Source organism: Calypte anna, chromosome 6 (genome assembly GCF_003957555.1).
Source record: "Calypte anna isolate BGI_N300 chromosome 6, bCalAnn1_v1.p, whole genome shotgun sequence".
Lineage (NCBI taxonomy): Eukaryota > Metazoa > Chordata > Aves > Apodiformes > Trochilidae > Calypte > Calypte anna.
In genome coordinates, this window is record NC_044252.1 from 20,252,759 (window position 1) to 20,274,988 (window position 22,230).

The 22,230-nt window shown below is 37.0% G+C and overlaps 1 protein-coding gene across 1 annotated transcript in view; it reads right to left on the reverse strand.

Moving 5' to 3' along the window:
- Positions 1-9,464: 9,464 nt before the first annotated feature.
- The window catches only part of KNDC1 (kinase non-catalytic C-lobe domain containing 1), a 60,827-nt gene continuing 48,061 nt past the window's right edge, over positions 9,465-22,230 (reverse strand). Inside the window, exons 18-30 of the mRNA XM_030453427.1 lie at positions 20,283-20,376; positions 20,072-20,169; positions 19,602-19,813; positions 18,150-18,263; positions 17,604-17,751; positions 17,175-17,354; positions 15,824-16,039; positions 15,418-15,500; positions 11,491-11,641; positions 10,910-11,032; positions 10,748-10,807; positions 9,985-10,142; positions 9,465-9,696 (exon numbers count right to left, since the gene is read on the reverse strand). Of these exons, the coding sequence (XP_030309287.1) occupies positions 9,465-9,696; positions 9,985-10,142; positions 10,748-10,807; positions 10,910-11,032; positions 11,491-11,641; positions 15,418-15,500; positions 15,824-16,039; positions 17,175-17,354; positions 17,604-17,751; positions 18,150-18,263; positions 19,602-19,813; positions 20,072-20,169; positions 20,283-20,376 (1,869 nt within the window). The remainder of the gene's footprint in view (positions 9,697-9,984; positions 10,143-10,747; positions 10,808-10,909; positions 11,033-11,490; positions 11,642-15,417; positions 15,501-15,823; positions 16,040-17,174; positions 17,355-17,603; positions 17,752-18,149; positions 18,264-19,601; positions 19,814-20,071; positions 20,170-20,282; positions 20,377-22,230) is intronic.

A 22,230-nucleotide genomic window follows, 5' to 3' on the forward strand; every position in this document is an offset into this window, starting at 1 on the left:
AGGAATCTGCTCTGTTAACGGAGTTACTACATGACAAGTCCCTGGAGTCAGCTGTATTTAATGCTGGCAGCAGCCTCTCCAGTCAGAACTGGGAATTGCCAGTGCCATTGCCTGCCTGGAGAATCCTGTCAAGCCTTTGCAGTCAGGCAAAATGCTGTTCTCAAGGACCAAATTCTCAGGTACATACATAATCTTAATTTAAATCCCTCTGATTACTTTAACAGCATTCTGCATCATAGATGGGGCAAGATCCCATCTCAAGAAGATAAGTATGACTCTTGTGTCCAGAATGATTTCCATTCTAGAGTCTCTACATAATATTATATATACATGCCAATCTAAATAATATACTTAAGTGCTACTTATATACGATATATATGCTTATCTCTATGCAAATATATATATTTTTAAAAGTACAAAATTTCTATGTGTATAGCATTTTTTCCCAGCTTTATGTCAGTTTATGTCAGAAACTGCTGGACAGGACAAAAAGAATACACAACATACAATGGTGCTCTAAAAAATAGAAAATGAGTCTTAGCATCCACTGATACATCTGCCACATAGTATCTTTAAATTTTTAGAGACATTTTCACCATCTGAGCTTCAAATTATTTTTTATAGTCTAGTTTATTAATTGCATTTTATTGAGGCAAATGTCAAAGTCAAAAGCTGATGTCAAATGTTCAGCTCTCAGAGACACAAACTGGTCATGTTGTGACAAGGTTAAACCAAATCTCATTTCCATTATACATAAAATATAGAGGTATCCTGGACAGATGGCAGATGATTTCTGGATGTAATGATTGCTACAATATTTAACAGCTGCTAGTTTAATTTTATCTAAAATTCTTAAGCTGCCTTCTTTCTGTTTCAACACATTTTCCATTAAGCGTTTGTTTGAAAACCTCCTACTAAACCATGATTCAGAAACACTATGTTTAAAATCAGTGATATTGCCAATGGGATAAAAATCTGCTCATGTGAAAGTCCTTGGAAATTTCTCAGAGTAGAGCAGGAACAGATAAGACCTTTCACTCTGCTGCTGTAAGGAGGAGGAGACAAAGAGTGGACAGACCAACATTCCTGCTACTAGCACAAGTCTGAAGATCTGTTTAGTGATGATTATTTTTATTATTTATTTTTATATAATTATACTATTTTATTATATTGTTATATTCATATGAATATTTCTATATTTATAAATTAGTTTAATATTTCAATTTTTATATACCTATAAGTAGGTTATATTATTATTTTAAGTATATATGTATATATTTTATAATATATTATTTATATTGCGGTGAAATATTGTATCAGTATTTGATGTGGATGTTCACACAATACACGTGTTTCCTCTCTGGGCAGTCAGCACCTGTGAAAATAAGGTTGATCAGCTTCCTGAGGCCAAAGGAGAGTGAGGAACATAAATGCCAGCCCAGGCTATGCTATGTAAGGTGCTGTAAATTTGAATACTTTAGCATCCAGGAGAATTAAAGTAAGCTGAGGTTTGTAACTTGACACTGACTCCTGTATTTCTTATGAGCAGTAGCTGCATTCAAAGATGCCAAGTAGTGTCCTTACAGATGTCCACCTGGAACATAAGAATAGGATCAAGATAATGGTATTTATATGCAAAGCAGCTCCACGGAAATACCTATACACAATACTGGTCTCAGGCTGAGGACGTCTGCAGAACTATCTAGTTCTTCTTGGATGCCAGTTAGGGTTTTGGTAAAGACAGGCTTTTGAGAATTAATTGCTGCTCTGCATCTTCCAGATCAAAGGGCAGCTCTGCCCTAAGTAAGCCAGCACAGAGCCCCGGAGAGGGGCAGGATCATGCTCTGAGGTACCTTCTTCTCACCAAAGCTTTGAAGAAATCGGAGAGAGTAGTTTGGATTCCTCACAGGTACTCCAGAAAACTGCCACCACTTGTCCTTGCTGCACTGGGGTTACACAAGACCAAAGAAAGGGACTGCCATTTTTTAACTGCAAGTGATCCTTCCTGTAAGAGTGGAAAGTCCTATGAGACTAGAGTAGAATGAACATGTGGTCCTTGGGCACAGATAGGTGGTGATGCAATTTAAAGAGTAAAAAAAGAGCTTATCATCAACATGGTGCATGTTCATCTGTGGGCACAAAGATTTCCTGTGAGGGTCTGCACAGTGAAGCCAGGGCTGCTGGCATCTGCTATACAATTCCTGTGGTCTTTGCCCTGGCACGTTTAGCCAACCATTATAATTTCTAATAAATAACTCTTTAGGACTTTAAAGCATTACAAATGGCCTCTAACTGGTCTCTTCATTATAAATTATTATAATCTTTTCTCTCTGACAGAATAAGAACTACTTTCCCATGAGGAATGAAAAGACCATATGTGCAGAAATACCAGGAGGCCTGAAATAAACAGTGACAATGCATAGATGAAAATTAAGTGTCTCATCATGTTTGGAGTTGATCTAAATCAACACTGCACTCAAAATACCAAGAACTCCCATGGCTCCTTACCAGAAGGCTGTTACTAGCAGCTAAGCAGAATGAGCAAAATCTTTCTAAAAGGTCTATGTGTATTCTGCAGAGAGATGTAAATATTAATAAAGAAAAATTATATGTATATATATTTATATAGTTTTAATATTTTGTATTATATTTATATTTTATATTCTTGTATTCATTATGTATATATTTATCTAAATTTAAGATATTAAAAAGAGAAGGCAAAGTTGATATGAATTAAGATCACATTTAAATCCTGTCCTGCTCTTGGTACAGAAGTAAGGTTCACCAGCAGATCCTTTTAGAATTTATTTTTAACTTTTTATTGTACTTGGAAAACCAGCCAAGTTTCAGGCATGTAAATCCTTCTTTAGAACTTCTTGCTGTCTTACTGTTATTGAGAGAGATGTCTATGGACACTGCTCAAACAAAACTGCTTTGAAGTCTGTAGTTGTTTTTATTCTGCTTAGATTTGAAAGAAGACTTTTAAAACTACTATTTGAAAGGAATTGGTATGAAAAGTAGTGTAAGAAATTGTTTTGTTTTCCAAAGTAGATAAGGATTAATTGTTACGTGCATTACGTGCTTTAGGATCTGGGCTGTGTTAAAATATGAATTATCTAGGGAAATAAGATGCACCTACAGACATATGCAAATTCACATAGGTCCCCACTTGTTTTAGTAACTGTTCAGATCACTTGGACTAGCATTTCTGATCAAGACCACAAAATATCACACTTAGACACACTGAATTGTTTTCAAAATCTAACAGAGAGGCTTATTTCACATTTTAGATCAGGGCCTTTTTCTCTGACTGTGTTTGCTGAAAGATAGATTTTTTCATGATGTTTACTTCTAAAGTTGCATTTAGCAATTTATTAAATATAATATTAAGAACCGTTGTATTATTTTTTGTTTCTCATAATATTTTGTAAAGAAACTTAGCTGTACCATAATTTAAGCATTTATCATCCTTCAAAGTAACTTTACACTTTCATTTTCACTCTGAGTGATTATTTTGCCCCTTTATTTTGGAGTTAGCATTTGTGCCTCGTGAGTCAGCAGAATGAGCTATTGCAGCTGGCAGCCCTGGGTCATCCCTGCGCACACCTTCTGTGCAGATCCTGGTTTATGCCATACAACGCTGCTTTGAAATGCATTGGTCCCATTAGTGGAAATATTCCAATGACTCTTCTGTCCCTTACTTTATACCTGATATAAATTAGATCTTTGTAATGCTTCAGACACATTCTGTCCAAATTCAATGGAAGTGAATGTTACGTTCTGCCCCCCTGCTCTGACTTCAAGGCTTTTCTACAGGTCGTGTTCCTAGCTACTTTTTTAATTCTTCCCCATTAAGTGTCCTGAAAATATGACAATCAGCTGAGGAAGAAAGCAACTTTGAGAGGACACAGAACTGTAGCAACAGAGCACAAATGATGCTGTCTGTCTACCTTCACTGCACCCTGAAACAGGCAGCACAGACACGACCTGACCTCCCCCTTCAATTTACCGATAAGGGAAAAACGGGGCTATAGAGGGTGAGGACAGGAATGTAGTTAGGTTAGATGCTTAGCACTGCCCTTGTAACATTTACTTCAGCTTCTAGATTTTCTCCAGACAATGCAGTGTTCATCCTTTGACACTTTCTACACAAATGAGTGTATTACTCGTTGATAGAAGATAATTAACGTTTAAAACTATGAGTTGCATGTGCATGCAGTTCTGTGAAAGATTAAAAAGAAGCAGCTGAATGTAAAGACGTGCTCGTTTTATAAATGAAATATAAAAAAATCTCTGCCGTTTCGTGTTTCCCTGTTTCTAACAGGCGGATTTCAGACACCTGAAGGCCGATTGTTCCTCACGAGAGCTTTGCTCGTACCGTGTTCAGGGTGTACCTCTAAGAGCTCTCTGACATTAAAGCTCTCCTGTGCCATCTCCTGGTTATATTAAGACCTCGAATCCAGGAAACTGCTGCACAAGAGAAAACGTTGCAGAAGCTGAGGCAGCGATAGAATAATAGAATCGTTTTGTATTTGTATTTGGTTCTTGCCAATGCAGCCTTTTTGTTCCTACATTTTCAGTTTTCTCTTTTTTACTTTTTTTCAGGTCGTTGATGAGCCCTTTACTGCAGCTACACTATCAGGTTTTTTCTCCTTTGTGTGAGGCTAGACTGTTGTTAAAATATGGCCTGTTTTAGAAACCTCTTTTTAGAAAGTCTTTGCTTTAGAATTTCTTCCCCTGGTACCTTATGTACCAGTTCCTGGAGTTTATTCAAGTTTGCTTTTTTGAAACCCACTTGTTATTCTTCTTCTCTCATCCATTTCTTCCCTTTCATAGAATCATAGAATTGGCTGGGTTGGAAGGGACCTCAGAGATCATAGAGTCCAACCTTTGAACCACCATTGCAGTTGCTAGACTATGGCACTGAGTGCCACATCCAGTCTCTTTTTAAATATCTCCAGGGATGGAGAATCCACCACTTCCCTGGGCAGCCCATTCCAATGCCTGATCACCCTCTCTGTAAAGAAATTCTTTCTAATATCTAACCTAAACTTCCCCTGGCACAACTTAAGACCGTGCTCTCTTGTCTTTGAATCAAGAACTCTGTTGTTTCACGGTAACTTTCATCTCAATTGCTTTTCACCTTCACATTTTCAACTTGATTCTCTATTAATCACAGTAAAATTTTAAAAAAGCATCTTGCTTGTACAGATAAGGTCTCATCTTGTCTGATGGCCAGTTACAGACCTCATACTATGGCACCTAGACCTATTAATTTTAAATTTTACAGAAAAAGACCATGGAGGCCTGGCTTTAGATTCTGAAACAACTATACACATATTAATACTGTTTTATTCTTCCTTTCCCTCCTTCCTTCCCTCCTTGCTCCTCTGGACAAGCAAGAAGTGAGGGACTATTTGTGACATTGCAAAATACAACATCCTTGCAATTTTAGATGCCGTGTAATTTGTCAGCTATCTCATCTTGTGTATTTTGGTGACCAATTGCAGTTCCCCACACCTTTCTGTAGGTTTCAGTCTTTTGGTCAATCGATTCAGGGGATTTTATATGCCAAACAATGATCTTTTAACATAAGCACACTATCTTTGTTCTGCAGCTTACCTTCAAAAATGTTGCTTTTTTAATGGCTGTGGACCTATATGCTAATCTCAGGAGTCATCTGTTCTTTTTTGGCCTTTTATCTTCTAGTTCTTTGCCCTTTCACTTCCTTCTATCAAGAAACAGAGAATTAGGAGATACCCTTGACGGCACGTCAGGACACACCCTGCCCAGTATAAGTGGCTTTATTCTTTATCCTCTCTTAGAAACAAAACAAAACAAACCACAAACAAACAAAGACTTTGCATATGTTTGTGCAACATACCTTATTTTATTGTGTATCATTCTTCAAAGTTGTCATGATAATTTCTATTATCTTCTTCTGTATGCCTGTACAGTCCCACAGATTCGTGTCATCTTCAAAAACCAGAGCATCTTAATGAAAGCATGAAGCAAATGCAGAAAGACCTGTTTCAGAGCCTTACTGGACACAACCTTGCATTCTACCATAAGTTTAACACTGAAAAATTATTGTTGGCTTCCCTCCATTCAAATTGTAGTTTTTTCTTTTGTTAATTAGAAACATATAATAAAATCTTAATCCTTTGCAAAAAGCATCAAGTACTCACAGAAGCTGTGAGTCTCAGAAATACTTATGAAACTGATTCAATACATAAAGGAGGAATATAAAAAGCCAAAAAAGCAATTCAGAGTGGTTGAAAAATTCCCAAAGAACAAAATTTGTCGGAATCACAAATCAGTGTTGATTCATTAATATGTTCTGGCTTCCTAGTTTGGGCTTCTATGGAATAGTTCATCAGATCCAACTGAGTTCTTCCCTGTTTCCTGGCAGGCCTCTGGAAGTGCTGGAGCTGGAAACCTACTTTCAAATGCAGCTAGTCTAACTAGGACACAGGTCCCTGCTCTCTAGCAGGAGACCTGAAAACCCTAGGGATCCTGAGACAAGCCAAAGGTTTCTGCAAAGGGACACAGAGAGCACCAATGCAAAGAGCAACTGGAAAGGTTCCCAAGGAGCAGACTTCATTTCAGAAACTCCATGGGTCACTGTTTGAAAAGATAAACAACACAAAAGCAAGATGAAGGAAGTGTCAAAAAAATGAAGTAGGACAGCTGGTGGCAATTCTGGCTTGCAGGAAAAAAAAAAAAACAGTTTTTAAAACAAACATTCTTATTTGGAATTGGAATGAAAACATAGGGACAGACTGCATATTCCCTCGTTCATGGAATTCAGTTATTGATGCCAATAATTTTTTTGCCAACTAGATACAACTGAACTTGCTTCTCTCATATATATTGTTCTATTAAAAGGCCATTCCCCCAAAGAGAGAAAATTTCCTACTTGTTTGACATAAATAAGTGGTACAGTTATATGGTAGACAACTTCATTCTGAAATCCGTGTCACAAAAGATGTGCATGCATCAGTGTGTATGGACAAAGCTTTCTTTGTGAAAGAGTGATTTAAAAAATTTTTTTTTCTTTATTCAATAGCTATTTAAAATTTTTGTCATTGCTGTTTTGGAGTTGTGTCTAAGTACAAAATCTTAAGTATCTGTTTGATGAAAACACCCCAAAGTAGTACCACAACTCAATACTATGCATTTATCACAATATAAGGTCTGATACACTCAAGCACTATACACAAGACTTAAGATTATTTTAAAATTCTTGTAAAGTTATTGTTGCATAAGAAACACAGTATTTTCTAGATTTAGCAGTTACTTTCAATCCTGATAAAACCTGTAAGAAATATATGAAGTAATATCATGGGTGCACAATTTAAATGCTAAGTAAACCCACAAACGCAACTTCAACAGTATCTGACAACTATATAAAACACATTTATTAGATCATGTGATTAGCAAGTTTTGTGGAGTTCTTTACATTAGAAAAGCTTATGCTACTTTATATTTTACTGTCTTTGAAAGGCAAGGTGTGGCTTTAAGTGAAAAATAATTTTACTTGAGAAAAAACAACTACTAATAAAATAAATTCTTTAAAATAAATGCATCTGGATAAAATATGTGTAATGTATGTCTGAACAGAAGATTATTAACATTCTTAAATCACTCTATGATAGAAGGATAGGAGATAAAAGTTAAATGTTTTCATTTTTAGCAATTTTTAGAGAAACAACAACATATCTTACTTCTTTAAGAGTAAGTCACAATACATGCTAAACCTACATATGGTAAATAACAAAATAAATTGTAGTAAAAGTAGAAAAAATGCAAGAAAGCCCTGTTGAGGACTGGGTTCTTCAGTGTTTAAAGCAATAAGTTCACAAGCATAAATCTCCTACCAGTATTTTAGTATGAAAAATAATCTGAGGTATTTAGTGGAAAGTACAGATATACCCAGTGTTTGAAAAAGATGAGAAGCAGGTGGCCTGTAATACATAAATTGCAGTTATTGACACAAGAACAGTAGAAGCTTTCCACTGAAAATATTACACATGCCTTTCTGTCAAACAGTACAATTTGCAAAATACTAGAGATGTGCACATTCCCATTTCTTACATAATTTTCTTTCTCCATCCCTAGAGCATGCGAAGGCAGTTCACATCTGCTCTCCACATCTCCCAGAACATGGATGCAGTTCCAGCAAATCACTTTCAGTATAGAGATAATTTTAGCTGTTTCTTGCACTTCCCCACTTCTCTCCCAATACTATTGTTTTTCCCTCTGGTAGAAATACTTGTGTTTGTAACTAATTTGTAGCCTTACTATTTTGACCTTGCATAATTTTGGGTAGCTCAATAAATTTTCTAGCAATAGCATCACATTTCGAGGTCTTTTAAGTATAAGCTCTATGATCAGGGTAGCAGTGGTTTTACAAGATGCAGATCCAAATTTCACACAGTTATTTGGAGCTGATGGGGCACTGCAATCTACAGAAGCAACTTCAAGAGCAAAAGATTTAATAAATGTGCACACATACATACACACACATACAAATTGGTAAAGTGATTTTTCTGCCAAATACAGAAAAAAAAGCAATTTATTGTGTCATAGATGAATATTCATAGAATTGTAATCAATAAAAGGTAGTCCTAGAGTTTTAGATTTGTGTGCGTGAGTGGAGCGGAGACTCCCCATGCACCCAGCCCTGTTTTGCTCATTGCAATTTCAATTTTATTAATTAATTAAACCATGAACAGAATATTGAGTCTCGGTCATTTATAACAATTTTTAATGTTTTTGCAAGGCTTTGAGGGCAGAGGCAGAGCAACAATGTTGCAATATTTAGATTCAAATCTTACTTTCATTGGAAAGAGGTTAGTTCAATGACATTAAAATCAAAACAAAAAGTTGCACCACAGTCCTCTCCTTTAGTATGCTTGAAGGAAAAGATAGCCAATTATTGAAGTCACTTATGGTTTTCATAACACACAACATAAAAGCAAGAAACATCAGCAGTCAAAGGATAGCATAGGATCCCTGAATTCTATGCACATTGTGAAAGCATAGAAGTGTACTATCTTTATATAAAAACATATTCAACATTTAATGAACTATACTTTGAACCCTCCTGGGCCAGCTTTGCAACAGAAGCTGTGATTTTACCTTATTTTCATAGGTTTTCTTCAGATAGCTGTCTGTGGGCTAATTATTTTTCTATGCTAAAGAACAGGGACAAAATTAATTATCCTTTTGAAGTTTACTATCTCTTTAGCTTTATTCTTTTGATCTGACATCCAGTTGGCAGAGAATCAAATCTTATTAATCATCATTTTACAGTTTCATGCTAGGAGATACAACCATTTCAACTTGAGACAGCATTTAAGTCACTGAAGTATTTCCTTGGGAATTGTTCTGGGAGATGAAGTCAACTTAATGCAGCCATACAATCTACACTTTGAATAGAACAGATTAAACATAAGTAACTACTGAAATGTTGCCTTCATCCTGCGCAGTGCATCCTGAATTTTTCGAGCACGTTTTTCCGCTGGTATCTGATGGAAGTTGGCACGGTTGTCAGCTGCCAAGGCAGCAATGTCTGCATCTTTAAAACGAGTTATTCTTTGTCTGAGGTAAGCCTGCAGCTTGAAGTCTGGTGTATACGTATAAGGATTCTCTTGAAATGCATGAACTTGGCTTACAACCTTTGCAATATTTCTTGAAAAAGAATATGGTGAAAAAGATAAGTTTGTTTTGCTGATGATAAAAAAACCAAACCAGAACAAAACCAAAAAAAGCCCACCCAGATCCCTAGACTTTAAAGCGAAGTCAAAGGCATCAATCATTCTCTTCTAGAATATATATTTCTTTAGATAGATGTCAAAAGGAAATTATTCAAACTGCTAACTGTACAATGCTGCCTTAGCTGTCATTACCCCCTCAGGCAATATTCTATTTCAAAAAGCCTGGTGACATACATACAATACATAATATAGTAAAAATTACCTAAGTTTAGTCCACTTGTGAGCTCCATTTGTCATTGTGAATCCTCCAGTTTCAAGTTGTTGGACGTGCATAGCTAAAACATAGGCTGATGGGATTGTTGGAAGTGTTTTGAATCTTTCTCCTTCCATCAAGCACAAGCTGTCACTTTTTAAAAACACCTGGTTTAAAAATGTACACAGATACATCTTAGGTGAAGTATCAGGGCAGGTTTTCTAAGAGGTTTTCCACTTTGTGTTTAGCACTATGTGTTTATTTGTCATCAAGTTTAACTTTTGACATTGAAATTGAAGACAACGCTATGTATTAACCTGGTGGCAAACATTTCAAAGTAGAGAAACAAAGAAAGTAACTTGAATCAAAAGATAATTAATACATAATTTTAATTGTTCTAAATCACAGCCAACATGACATTTTAGAGCTTTAGGATTCAAAAAATGATAGATCAGCAACACAATGCCTGTGACAACAAACATTTAAGATTTTTCAAAGATTACAGCCACAAAGCCCCTACAGAATTCACCAGAAAAAGTGTATCTTATGTCCTAGCTTGTACTGAAGTTTTTAGTCAAACAGGATACATATTTGAGAAATACTGAGAGAGAAAATTAATGTAATATTTCAGATTAAGAATCAACAGATGTAAATAAAATTAAAATCTTAATAATAAAAAGTAATAACCATGGCTTTATTTTGCATTTAAGCAGATCTTGCATCCTATCCAACCCCAAAGAAGAATTTCTACATTAAAGACTTCATACTATACCTCAACAGCCTTGAGCTCCTCCATTATTTCAGCTACTTTTGCAGGTAAAATTTTCCAGGCCTTACAATAAAACAAAATATATTTTTATTTTTCACATGCATGTCTGTTTTGGAACAAGATTATGTTCAACAACACAGTTACAGAACAGAGTCCCAAACTTACTGGTAACTGTCGTACAATAAGATTTTCCAAGCCTGCTAAGATTTGCATTGCAGTAGCAAAATTTCTTTGTTCATAGCAGCATTTTGCTATAAGAAGAAATTTTGATAACAAGTTCACCTGCAGCTGAAAAAAAATATTAGGATATACTATATATATATATATGTATATTTATAAATATATACACACACAAAATAGTTTAAGATATGCTAAATATATTTGGTAAATCTACATAATAAATCAAAAGAGAAGGAAGGGAGATGCTTTACTATTTGAATATTCTATCAGAACTGATGACTGTAGTAACACTTTACTCCAACATAAAGTTTTTTCTTTTCTGTCACCAAGGTCCTTTTTAAAGTTTAACATCTCTCTCCCTCTCTTTCTTACTTTCTATTAGGTTTTGACACCTGCAGCTGCAAAATATCCGAGACATACAACACCCTCTTTGCGACCACAAACCAAATTGTTAACTACCCACTCACAGGTGTATTTCAGAGTATTTCTTGTAGCTTTGCTATTTTGCTACAATAACAAAAGAAAAAAGCAAAACAAATTAATAATCCGATAAACCAATTACAAACCTTAGATGTGTGACACGTTACAATTTCAGCAGCAATCCAGGTGCTGACACTGTCTGCATTGCTTAGTAGCTGTAGAAGGTACTGGTCTTGTGTGCACTTTGACAGAAAAAGATTGCAGGCTTTAACTGAAACTGGCTCAGTAGAAACAGCTCTATGGAGAGAACTGAAAAATAGGAAAAATAATTCTTGCTGACTTCAGATTTTCAAAGAAAGTCTTGATTGTGAAAATGCCAACTTCTAACCACTTAAAATAATTTTGCAGCACTTGCCATCTTGATTTTATAACATCTTCAAAGTACACGCTGAATGATGTTATGTTTTCTTCCTTATAATTACATGATAATCACATAAGACAGGCATATGCAGTATACATTTCTGTATCTAAAGACATGTCTACCACTTGCTGCTGAATAAAGCAAACCATGCAGTCTGACACAAAGTAACAGGCAGAAATTTAAAAAATGCAGCCAAATAAGAAATTGACCCCCATACCTAGTGGCACAACACAGTTTGTTTCCCATGCCTGAACCCCAGTTCCCTATAAATCAGCTTATTTAGCTTCTGCATTAAAAATCTGTAAAAGCTGAGCTGCTCTAGGTGTTCATTCCCTATTAGAAAAGTCTACCATAGGTAGTACAATTAACAAGCACTAAATAAAGTGAGCTGAATACACTGAATATGTGTCACAGAATCACAGAATTGTCATAGTTGGAAAAGACCTCTAAGATTTCGTCCCTTCTGCCCTCTGGATAAAATCTATATGTATCAATATCTGTATCACTCAATAGAGCATGTCCTGAAGTGCCTCACCTACATGTTTTTAAATACTTCCAGGGATGGTGATTTCACCACTTCCTGGGCAGCCCATTGCAATGTCTAAATATTCTCTCGGTAAACAAATTTTTCCTCATATCTTGTCTAAACCTCCGTTAGTCCTACCTTTGTTCACTTGAGAGAAGAGACCAGCATGCACCTCCCTATAACCTCCTTTCAGGTAGCTGTAGAGAGTAATAAGGTCTCCTCTCAGCCTCCTCTTCTCTAAACTAAACATTCCCAGAGACCCCTGAGCCTCTCCTAATAGGTCTTGTTCTCCAGACCCTCCCCCAGCTTGGTCACCCTTCACTGAACTCACTCCAGCAGCTCAGTGTCCTTCTTGAAGTGAGGGGCCCAGAACTGAACACAGTACTCAAGGTGTGGCCTCACCAGTGCTGAGGGGCACAATCACTTCCCTTCTCCTGCTGACATTATTCCTGATACAAGCCAGGATGCTGTTGGCCTTCTTGGCCACCTGGGCACACTGCTGGCTCGTATACAGCTGGCTGTTGACCAGCACACCTAGATCCTTTTCTCCCTGGCAGCTTTCCAGCCACTCCTCCCCAAGCCTGCAGCCTTGCATGGGGTTGCTGTGACCAGTGTGAGACCTGGCACTTGGCCCTGTTAAACAAACCTCATTTTATTGACCTTGGCCTACTGGTTCAGCCTGTCCAGGTCCCTTTGCAGAGCCCTCCTGCCCTCCAGCAGATCAACACTCCCACCCAACTTGGTGTCATCTGTAAACTTACTGAGGAAGCCCTCAATCCCCTCATTCAGATCATTGATGAAGATATTGAACAGGACTGACCTCAAAACCGAGCCCTGGTGACCACCACTGGTGACCAGTTGCTAACTGGAATTAACTCCATTGACTACAACTCTCTGGGCCCTGCCATGCAGTCAGTTTTTAACTCAACAAAGAGTTTACACGTCTATGCCATGACCCACTGGCTTCTCTAGGAGAATGCTGTGAGAGATGGTGCCAAAGGCCTAACTAAAGTCCCAGTAGACAACATCCACAACCTTCCCCTCATCCATTGGGTGGGTCACCTGGGCATGGAACAAGAACAGGTTGGTCAAGCAGGACCTGCCTTTCCTGAACCCATGCTGGCTGGGCCTGATCCCCTGGCTGTCCTGCACTTGCCATGAGAGTGCATTCAATATGAACTGCTCCATGACTTTTCTGGGCACTGCGGTCAGGTTGACAGGCCTGTAGGTCGCTGGATCCTCCTTCCCACTCTTCTTGTAGATGAGCATCACACTGGCATGCCTCCAGTCTCCTGGGACTTAACCAATACTGTTGGTAGATGATGGAGAGAGGCTTGGTGAGCTCCTCTACCAGCCTCCTCAATACTCTCAGGTGGGTCCCATCTTCTGGCCCCATAGACTTGTGGGTGTCCAAGTGCTGTAACAGGTTGTTAACCACTTCCTCCTGGATTATGGAGGGGTTGTGCTGCTCTCTGCCCTCATTTTCCAGGTCAGGGGGCAGAATACCCTGTGAGTGAATGGTCTGACTAATGAACACGGAGGCAAAGCATGTATTCAGTATTTCAGCCTTTTCCTTGGTTGCAATGTTTCCCCCTGCATCCAGTAAGGGATAGAGATTCTCCCTGGCTCTCTTTTTGTTACTGATGTATTTGTAAAAATTGTTTTTGTTTTCCTTTATGACAGTAGCCAGACTGAGGCTTTTGCCTTCCTAATTTTTTCTCTACATGACCTAACTAGATCCCTGTACTCATCCCAAGATGCCTGTCCCCTCTTCCAAACAAGGTAAACTAATTTTTTCCCTAAATACCAGTAGCAGGTCTCTCTCTTCAACCATGTCGGTCATCTTCCCTGTCATTTTGTCTTATGGTGCATGGGGACAGTCTTCTCCTGTACTTTTTAGACTTCCTTCCTTTACAATGTCCATCCTTCCTTGACATCTTTGTCCAGGGCACTCCTTCAACCAGTGTCCTGAACATGCTGAAATCTGCCTTTTGGAAGTCTATGGTGGAGGTTTCACTAATCCCCCTCCTTAATCTACCTAGGATTGAGAACTTCACGATTTTGTGGTTGCTAAGCCCGAGACTGCTGCTGACTACTACATCCCCCACCAGTGTTTCCCCATTTGTGAAAAGGAGATCCAATGAGGCAACTCCTCCGGTAGGCTTGCTTACCAGCTGTGATAGGAAGTTATCTTCTATACACTTGAGGAACTTCCTAGCTATCTCCCCTCTGCTACAATGTATTTCCAGCAGATGTCTGGCAGGTTGAAGTCCCCCACCAGAAAAAGGGGTAGCGATTGCCAGACCTCTGTCAGCCTCTTGTAGAATGCCTTGTCTGCCTCTTCATCCTGATTGGGCAGTCTATAACAGATAACCAACAGGATATCCTCCCTATTTGCCTTCCCCCTCACACTTAAACACTATATCCATCACCAAGCTCTATGCAGGTGAAACACTCCTTAACATACAGAGCTTTAGGCCTCTACTTAACATGTACAAAGACCATGATCCAATGTAATGAGGTCCATGTGGTTGGATGAAAACATTGATGACTGTTGAGCAAGTAATTAAAAAAGGTTGGTGACTACTCTAATAACTATCAGAAAATACTTACCTATCTGTGAATATTTACACTTCATCTGCCCAACAGTAGAAAATTAACATTGCACTGAGAGGTTGCTCAGCCTCCATCCAAAATCAGAACCCAATAGCCCATGACCATTGGTAACCTGCTTTAGCTGACCTTGCTCAAGGCAGTGGGGTTCGACTTTATGATCTTGAGAAGTCTTTTCCAATCTCATCTATTCTGTGATGCTGTGATGATCATTGAGATTCTATATATATTTATACATTCACACACACCAGCATTATCAAGTAGCCTATTTCAGAAACCACTAAATTTCTTTCTGACAAAAATAAAACCTCTGAAGCAACCTCCCCTAGTACAAGTCTCCAAAAGTCTTCTTTGACACAACCTACTTTAGATTTCAAAGAAATCACGTTGCAGATGTGACCCACCACAGACACATACATGCACAGGTACATATACATACACATAAATAAAATCTCCTGAAAAAAAATTTCAAAGAGAGTATCTAGTTTAAGGCAGTTAAAATAAGCAACTTACTTTTGGACAGCAACACATTTGTCTTTAACACCAAGTGCTCTTGAATTTAGAAAGTGTACTGGATGACATTTATAAAATACTTCCTAAACAAAAAGAGCAAAATGTATGTGTTGTTAGATCTAGCCATTCTTCTAAAATGCTTGGGAATAAAAATGACAGAAGTTCCCCCAACCTACCTTCAGCAAATTTATCAAAGAGATCACAGCCTAAGAATATAAATAGCTATTTTAAATTTTACCATAGAAATTTCAAGAGAAAACCTGATTGTTTTAACTTAAAGTCTTACAAAGTGGTATGAAATAAGTTTGAAATAGGGTTGAGAAATGGTAGAGAAAGGGAGGTTGATAAAGAAAGATAAATAAGATAGATATTACTTGAATTTTCAAGTAAATCTAGTCCTTTATACCTGCTGCAGTAATGTCAGCTGACAACAAAGCTGTTTCACACTGTATTCTATTAAGAGATATGGTCCCACTTCATCTGCTTTAGTAAAGGAGACTGGAAAATCTTTTGTAAAACTGTTATAGCAGGGCTTTGGCAAAACTGATGAAACAGTGTTCAGTCGTTCTCTCTGATACTGAGCAAGTGGTCCCATACCTTTGGAAAATTTCCAGTTAAAGTTCTGTAGGAAAAACACCATCACGTAAAGCTACAAAAGTTTTTCAGAAAACCTTATGTTTCCCCTTCATTTAACTTCCTGGAACATTTTGTTAGAGAAACACATTTGTGAATGCAAAACTCTTCAGCTAATCTTCAAGGCTAGCACAGCACTAATTGGCTTATTGAACATTGCTATTTTAAGCTCATATAATATGCACAATTGATGAGTCTGAGATGGAGGTTACCGGGTCTCAATGAACAATTGAAAATTCTGTGTATTCAATCTTGCTGCCATGAAATAGTTTATATTCTTAAGTTATATATTTTATGCTTTACTTCTTACTATCTCTTACTATTTCTTCTACTCCTTTGCTTAGAATAAAACAGCCCTTTCCAAAGAAATAATTTCTTTTCTATTTTTTTCCCTTCTTCTACCTTCCAGTATCATTATGCAGTGACTAAATAATGTCCACGTTTCCTCTATTCTGCTTGCCCTTTATTGTGTGAATTCCCATAATACACCATGGAATTCTGCACCTTCATTAAGAGGCTGATTCTAAATTCAACTTGCACATTATCAATATATTTGACTTCCACATGTCATTTTGGTCACTCTGTAGAGTTCTCTGTAGACAACTTTTCTCAGAAAAAATCCACAGTATGCTCCAGCTTCTGGGTTACCTTTCACAAGCACATGATATAAACCAATAAATTCAGGCAAAAGGTCAGACAAGTTTTTTGACAAGGTTTGAAATTCTGACAGGAAACCCCTCACCCCCCACTGATTTTCACATACTTATTGACTTACAAAGATATATGCCTAATAATGAGTATTCATGTTTTACAAGGGGGAAAATTTTTCCTAGGAACTAGGAGTCACATGCAAGTAGATGTGGTCCAACTAGATGTGTGGTCCAGCTCCTCTCAAAATTATCTCATCTGATATTACTGAAACACATGACATGGTTCAATTAAGGCTTAAAATGACTTCCACAATAACAGAACTGTTTAGGTCTTAGATACTTTCAAACGGAAATTTTAAGTGCAGCTACATAAATTTTACTAAGTCAAGGTGTAGACCCTAAGACTTTAATTTTTGTCTGAAAGTGATATATGGAAATGTCCTCCATATACTGCAGAGTGAATAAAAGACATGCCTTTCTGGAAACATCTTCCGAGAGCTTTTTACATAAAGAATGTAATGCTTTTCTGTCCTTCTCGCCCTCATCTTCACATTTGTCCATGTTGAAGCACTGATGAGCACTGTCACTTTTCCTGGCAGATGCACCTTCAAGCAATGACAACAAGTGCTCACCACAGCCATTTAATGGAGCAACCTGTAAATACAAAACCGGTTGCTAGCATATTGAACTCGATTTCCCCTAAAGTATAAGCAATACACAATATAGGTATAAGATTGCTGTCTGTCCAAAACCAGACAGATTGAACATAGCTGTCAAATATAGGGTTATTTTTCTTTAATCATAATTAGGAGAGTTTTTTGTAATAACAATCTTATATATACCATAACTGACTCCAATTAACTTTTTTTTTTCCTTAAAGTTTCCAGTGAAATTCTGACTCACCTTGGAAGAAATAAATTCTTTTAGGGTACACAAAAGATCAGTATTTGTTGCAAAGTCTACACTGTAGCAGTCTTCAATCCAAGCCTGCAGGATGTAGAGACTGCGATTACATATTTTGGTAAGTGATGTGGAAGGATCCAGGCTTGCACTGCTGAGAAGAAAAAGGCACTTATTTCTCCAAAATTTATAGCCAACTGCAATTTAAATATAGGTGTTGAAAAAAACAGAAGTATTATTTGGTATTGAGTGTTCTATCTTAAATTATTGTATTTCATGTCTCTAGAATCCCTGGTTCTATGGAAACAAAGCTGTGGCTGAACTTATAACCCATCAATGAACAACTGGCAAAAGTAAGACTCAAGATTTGGAAAAAACCCCCGACTCAAACACTTGCTCTGTTTTCAGACTCATTTTTCAAGAGGATCATATAAAAACAAACATATAAATTAAATGTAGTTAAGTAGTTCTTTTCAGAATCAGCTGTTTGCCTTTGGGGAGAAAAGTCAGTTGTGCTTTGATAATATTTTTCACAGGAAATTACTGTACCTGGATAAAGTACTGCTGATTCTTTCAAGAAGAAACTGCAAAAATTCTTCTTGTGTGCAGAAATAGCGAAATGTGTAGAGAAACTGCTGTACATAACCTTCTAAAAATGCATTTCTGTGAAGCACAAGAAAAACTTCAGACAAGCAGGAACACATTTTCTTTTTGCATTAGAGTACAGCAACAGCAAAAATTCCTCAAATTATCAAGAACTAGTGGAGGCTGTAAATTCTCAAGCTCTGCGTAAAGCCTTGATTCCTTTTTATTTTATCTTTACACATCAAATACTGTGATAGCCAACACTGAAAGAATGAACTGCTTAGAAAAAGGTTTCTCTACTTGCAATTGTGTGAAGAACCACTTTGACATTTCTATTATCATAAGTTACATTCTTAATAGTACAGAAGAACACAATTATCTTTTTTCCTATCCTCTAACTTGATGTTGTTCTCAAAGATTTTTATTAAAATAACAGCGTAAAAAGTAGGTACTTAGAGCTACAGGAAATATTTTCTTAAACTAAAGCAGAAGCTCCTCTAACAACAGAATACACTTATTACACATACTTTGAAAATGAGTGTGAAAGGGGTTTTTTTGGCTATAAATATTCACAATCTCTGGATTTTAACACAGTTTAACTGTCATTTCTCAGTGATGGCTTAATGTCTAACCATGAAAGTTTGGGTTTGATGGATGTGGAAGCTCTGATTCCAAAATGTGTTCCCTTTTTGCAAACTGGGTCTCAGAGTCATGATGAGTTGGGAGAAGTAGTTGGGAGGAAGTTTTTCCCTCTACAGTGGCACAAGTCTGATGGATTCTCTCAGCTAGTCTTCATCCTTCATGCAACCGATGAAATTAAAATTATATCTCAGGTACCTTAGAACAACACTTCCCTTACCCTAGTTGAAGAATAAAGGACATCATTGTCCCCTGAGGTAAGCCTGCATCTTGATCAGTCTCAGGACTGGGGCAATAATCTTTAAAACAGATTTAAATATCTGTTTGTTTTTACATCCAGAACTTATTAATAAAAATTATCAAATTAGATGGGTCCTTTCCAACTTGAGATGTTCTGTGATTCTATGTTCTAAAGAATTATTATACTGCAGTCATTAACACAAAGCCTTGATTCTGTGGCAATGATCAGAACAAAACCTCAAATAAGTAAAGGATAAAAAATTCTAAAGTGATTTGTTTTTCATTTACTGTCAAATGCTTCCAAGTTTTAATCAAATCCAAACTTAGTGGTTTGGGTTATTTCTTATCAGACTGTCTTTTGCCATTTCCATGCCCACATCTGTAAATATGTATTCTCAGAAATAACATTAAACTTCATAAAAGTGAGGAGAATTTATGTGATGTTAAGTAATTAGGATTTATCACAGAGACTATTTCCTGACTTAGCAGCTATGCCTCAACCCACTCTCAAGTAAGGATACGAAAAATATACTATACCTGGAATATAAATAAGCCATTAAACCAAGTGGTGTACCGGCCTGCAGAACTCTTACTGAATTTTGATTATTACATTGGTGTTTCTCTGTGTTATAGTAAAGAAGCAATGATGACTCAGCTGTACATGTCACATCTACAGTGTCAGTCCTCCCATTGTTAATGACTGTAGGCAGCACACAGGAATCCACACCCCACTGCTCTGCATACATGATCTGCTCAAACATGCACAGCCAAGAAAAAATAAAACATAGGAAAATAAAGAGGAAAATCCCACGAAATGCAGTCAACTCCACTTGAAGCCAAATTACATTTCATACAATTGCCTTATTTTGAATAATTCTTTTCGAACCAACTTAATTTGGCATTTTGATATAAAATATTTTCCATTTCTTGTACTGACTTGAGCAGCCAACTACACCAATGCACTAATGAAATGACAAATGAAACTCAAGCAAAATAGTCTGACTTGCCTGCACATATTTCTTCACCAGCTCAAGAAACTGCACTTTGGATTTCATCTCTTGTAGCTGTCCTCTTAATTTGGACAATATAGATTTAGTTTCAGGGCCTTTAGATTTAAAACACACAGCATAAAACCATCAATTATTCTGATATAATTTAAAAAAATCCTTGAAAGTACTACACATCCATTTCATTATGGGCAAGTTGCTGTAATCTTACCTTTGCTTCTTCTTTCTTTCTGCAATAGTTTTTGGTAAAACTTGATAGTCTTTCTGTAATTTTTTGTCTCCATCATTAGCAATTGTTCTAGTTCCTATTTAAAGACAAAAAAGGATTCTGATCAGAATGGTAAATGCAAGCTCCTAATAGGAGACTGGAGTTTTAGCAGAAAATTATTTTGTATGGAAAAATAAAAGAACATCCTAACAGAGAAGAATAAGATATTAACCAGGAAAAACTACTTTTCACGCCTGTGCTTACAGACACATTAAGGGAAGCATCTCCTGTCCCCAGAAAAGCATTAGTTCTGCAGTTATTTGTTCTGCAGCTTAAGAAGTGTAGCTGCTTTGCATACTGTTGACATTTGATACCCTTTATATTAATATGCCTTTAGTTATAACTTTTTAAAGTCATGCTCAGAAGTCATTCAGAATAAATGTGAAATCTGAAATCTGAAATCAGTCCCCAAAGTGCTTTAAGTAGCTGTCCTAAATTTGCAGCAAGAACTCAATGTTTGACAGAAAGCAATTGTTTCCAAACAAGTATAATTACATTATATTATACAACTAAATCAGAAGGCAGACAGCAGAGCTGCTCTATAAATAAAGGACACCTTCATGTTGAAGTTCAGTTACATATTTCATATTTATGCATTTTACTTAAATGAAAAAATAAGCTAAATTTATATGGAATTAGCTAACTACGCCAATGGATAGAAACTAAAGTCTTCTCTCAATAATATAAAATTTAATTTAAAGATTTATATTTGATTGCATATCAAAGGTTTTGTTATTTTACCAAACAATGAAAATAAGGCATCCACTCTGGGTTCAGTGTCTGAGTTATTATAGGACAATAAACATGATGTGTGCTGTGCTTTTAAAGTGGCTGCTTTTGCACTTGGGTCCTAACCTAACTACCAGTGACCCGGTTACATGAAACAGAATTTTAAATGGAGTTAAGTTCACTGAATGCAGCAGACAGAACTCCCACAAGCAGAACAATCAGAAAACACATAGCTCAGAGCTAACATATCAGACAACAGATTGGTAAATAGGTTAGCTTTAATGGGAAGGACTTACTAGAAATTAATTTGAGTTTGAGAAAAACGTGTCACTGTTTTCAGAAAAGCTCAAAAGGTTTAACAACACAGTTCATTAGCAGCAAGAGTCACAAAAGCCCTGTGGATTTTTAGATGTCTTACCACTACATGGGTGTCACATGGGGAATAGTGAAAGCACAGAAAAGCTATTATCCAGGCTCTGAATTGGAAACCGCTTGCTTTTAGTTAAAGGTTTTTGTTTTGTTTCATCACTTAAAGTGAAACCAGGTTGATTAAGAGACTACAAACACAGAACGGGAATCAGAAAGAGCAGCAATTTCCCATGTTTGGAATCTGATGGACGGAAGTGGTTTGTCCCCTAAATAACTTCAGGTGAGTAGCACTGAAGTCAGTAGCAAAATCCATTCTATTCCACAACATCTTTCATTTTAGGTAGGTCTAGGACATAAATATTTTATGAAGCTATACATTCAGCTGTCTTGCTCCCTCTGAAATACACTTAACTTGCCAGGATGCTTTTCTATAGATCATGTCTTAGCCTAAGGAACAAAATAACGAGAGTGACTTTTCTTACTTGAGAAAACCACAAATTCCAATCTCTCCTTAAAGTGTAATTTTTTCAGTGCTGAAGGGTGGCTCCCCCAAAGGATGCAAAATATTGGCAGAAGGGAAAGGAAAAAAGAAAAGGAACAGGAAAGGGAAAACTGTGGCAAGAATACATAAGTTGTGCTAGAAATCTCCTGCTCACGACTTGTGTACACAGAAGTTTGGTGGAGACTCTTATCAGTATTCTATGAGGTCTGGGGGATAACTGAAATGTAGTGCAGGCAAAGAGGACATCGCCCTGAAGAAATGCGAGCCCTGGTAGCTGCCTTCCCTTCTTCT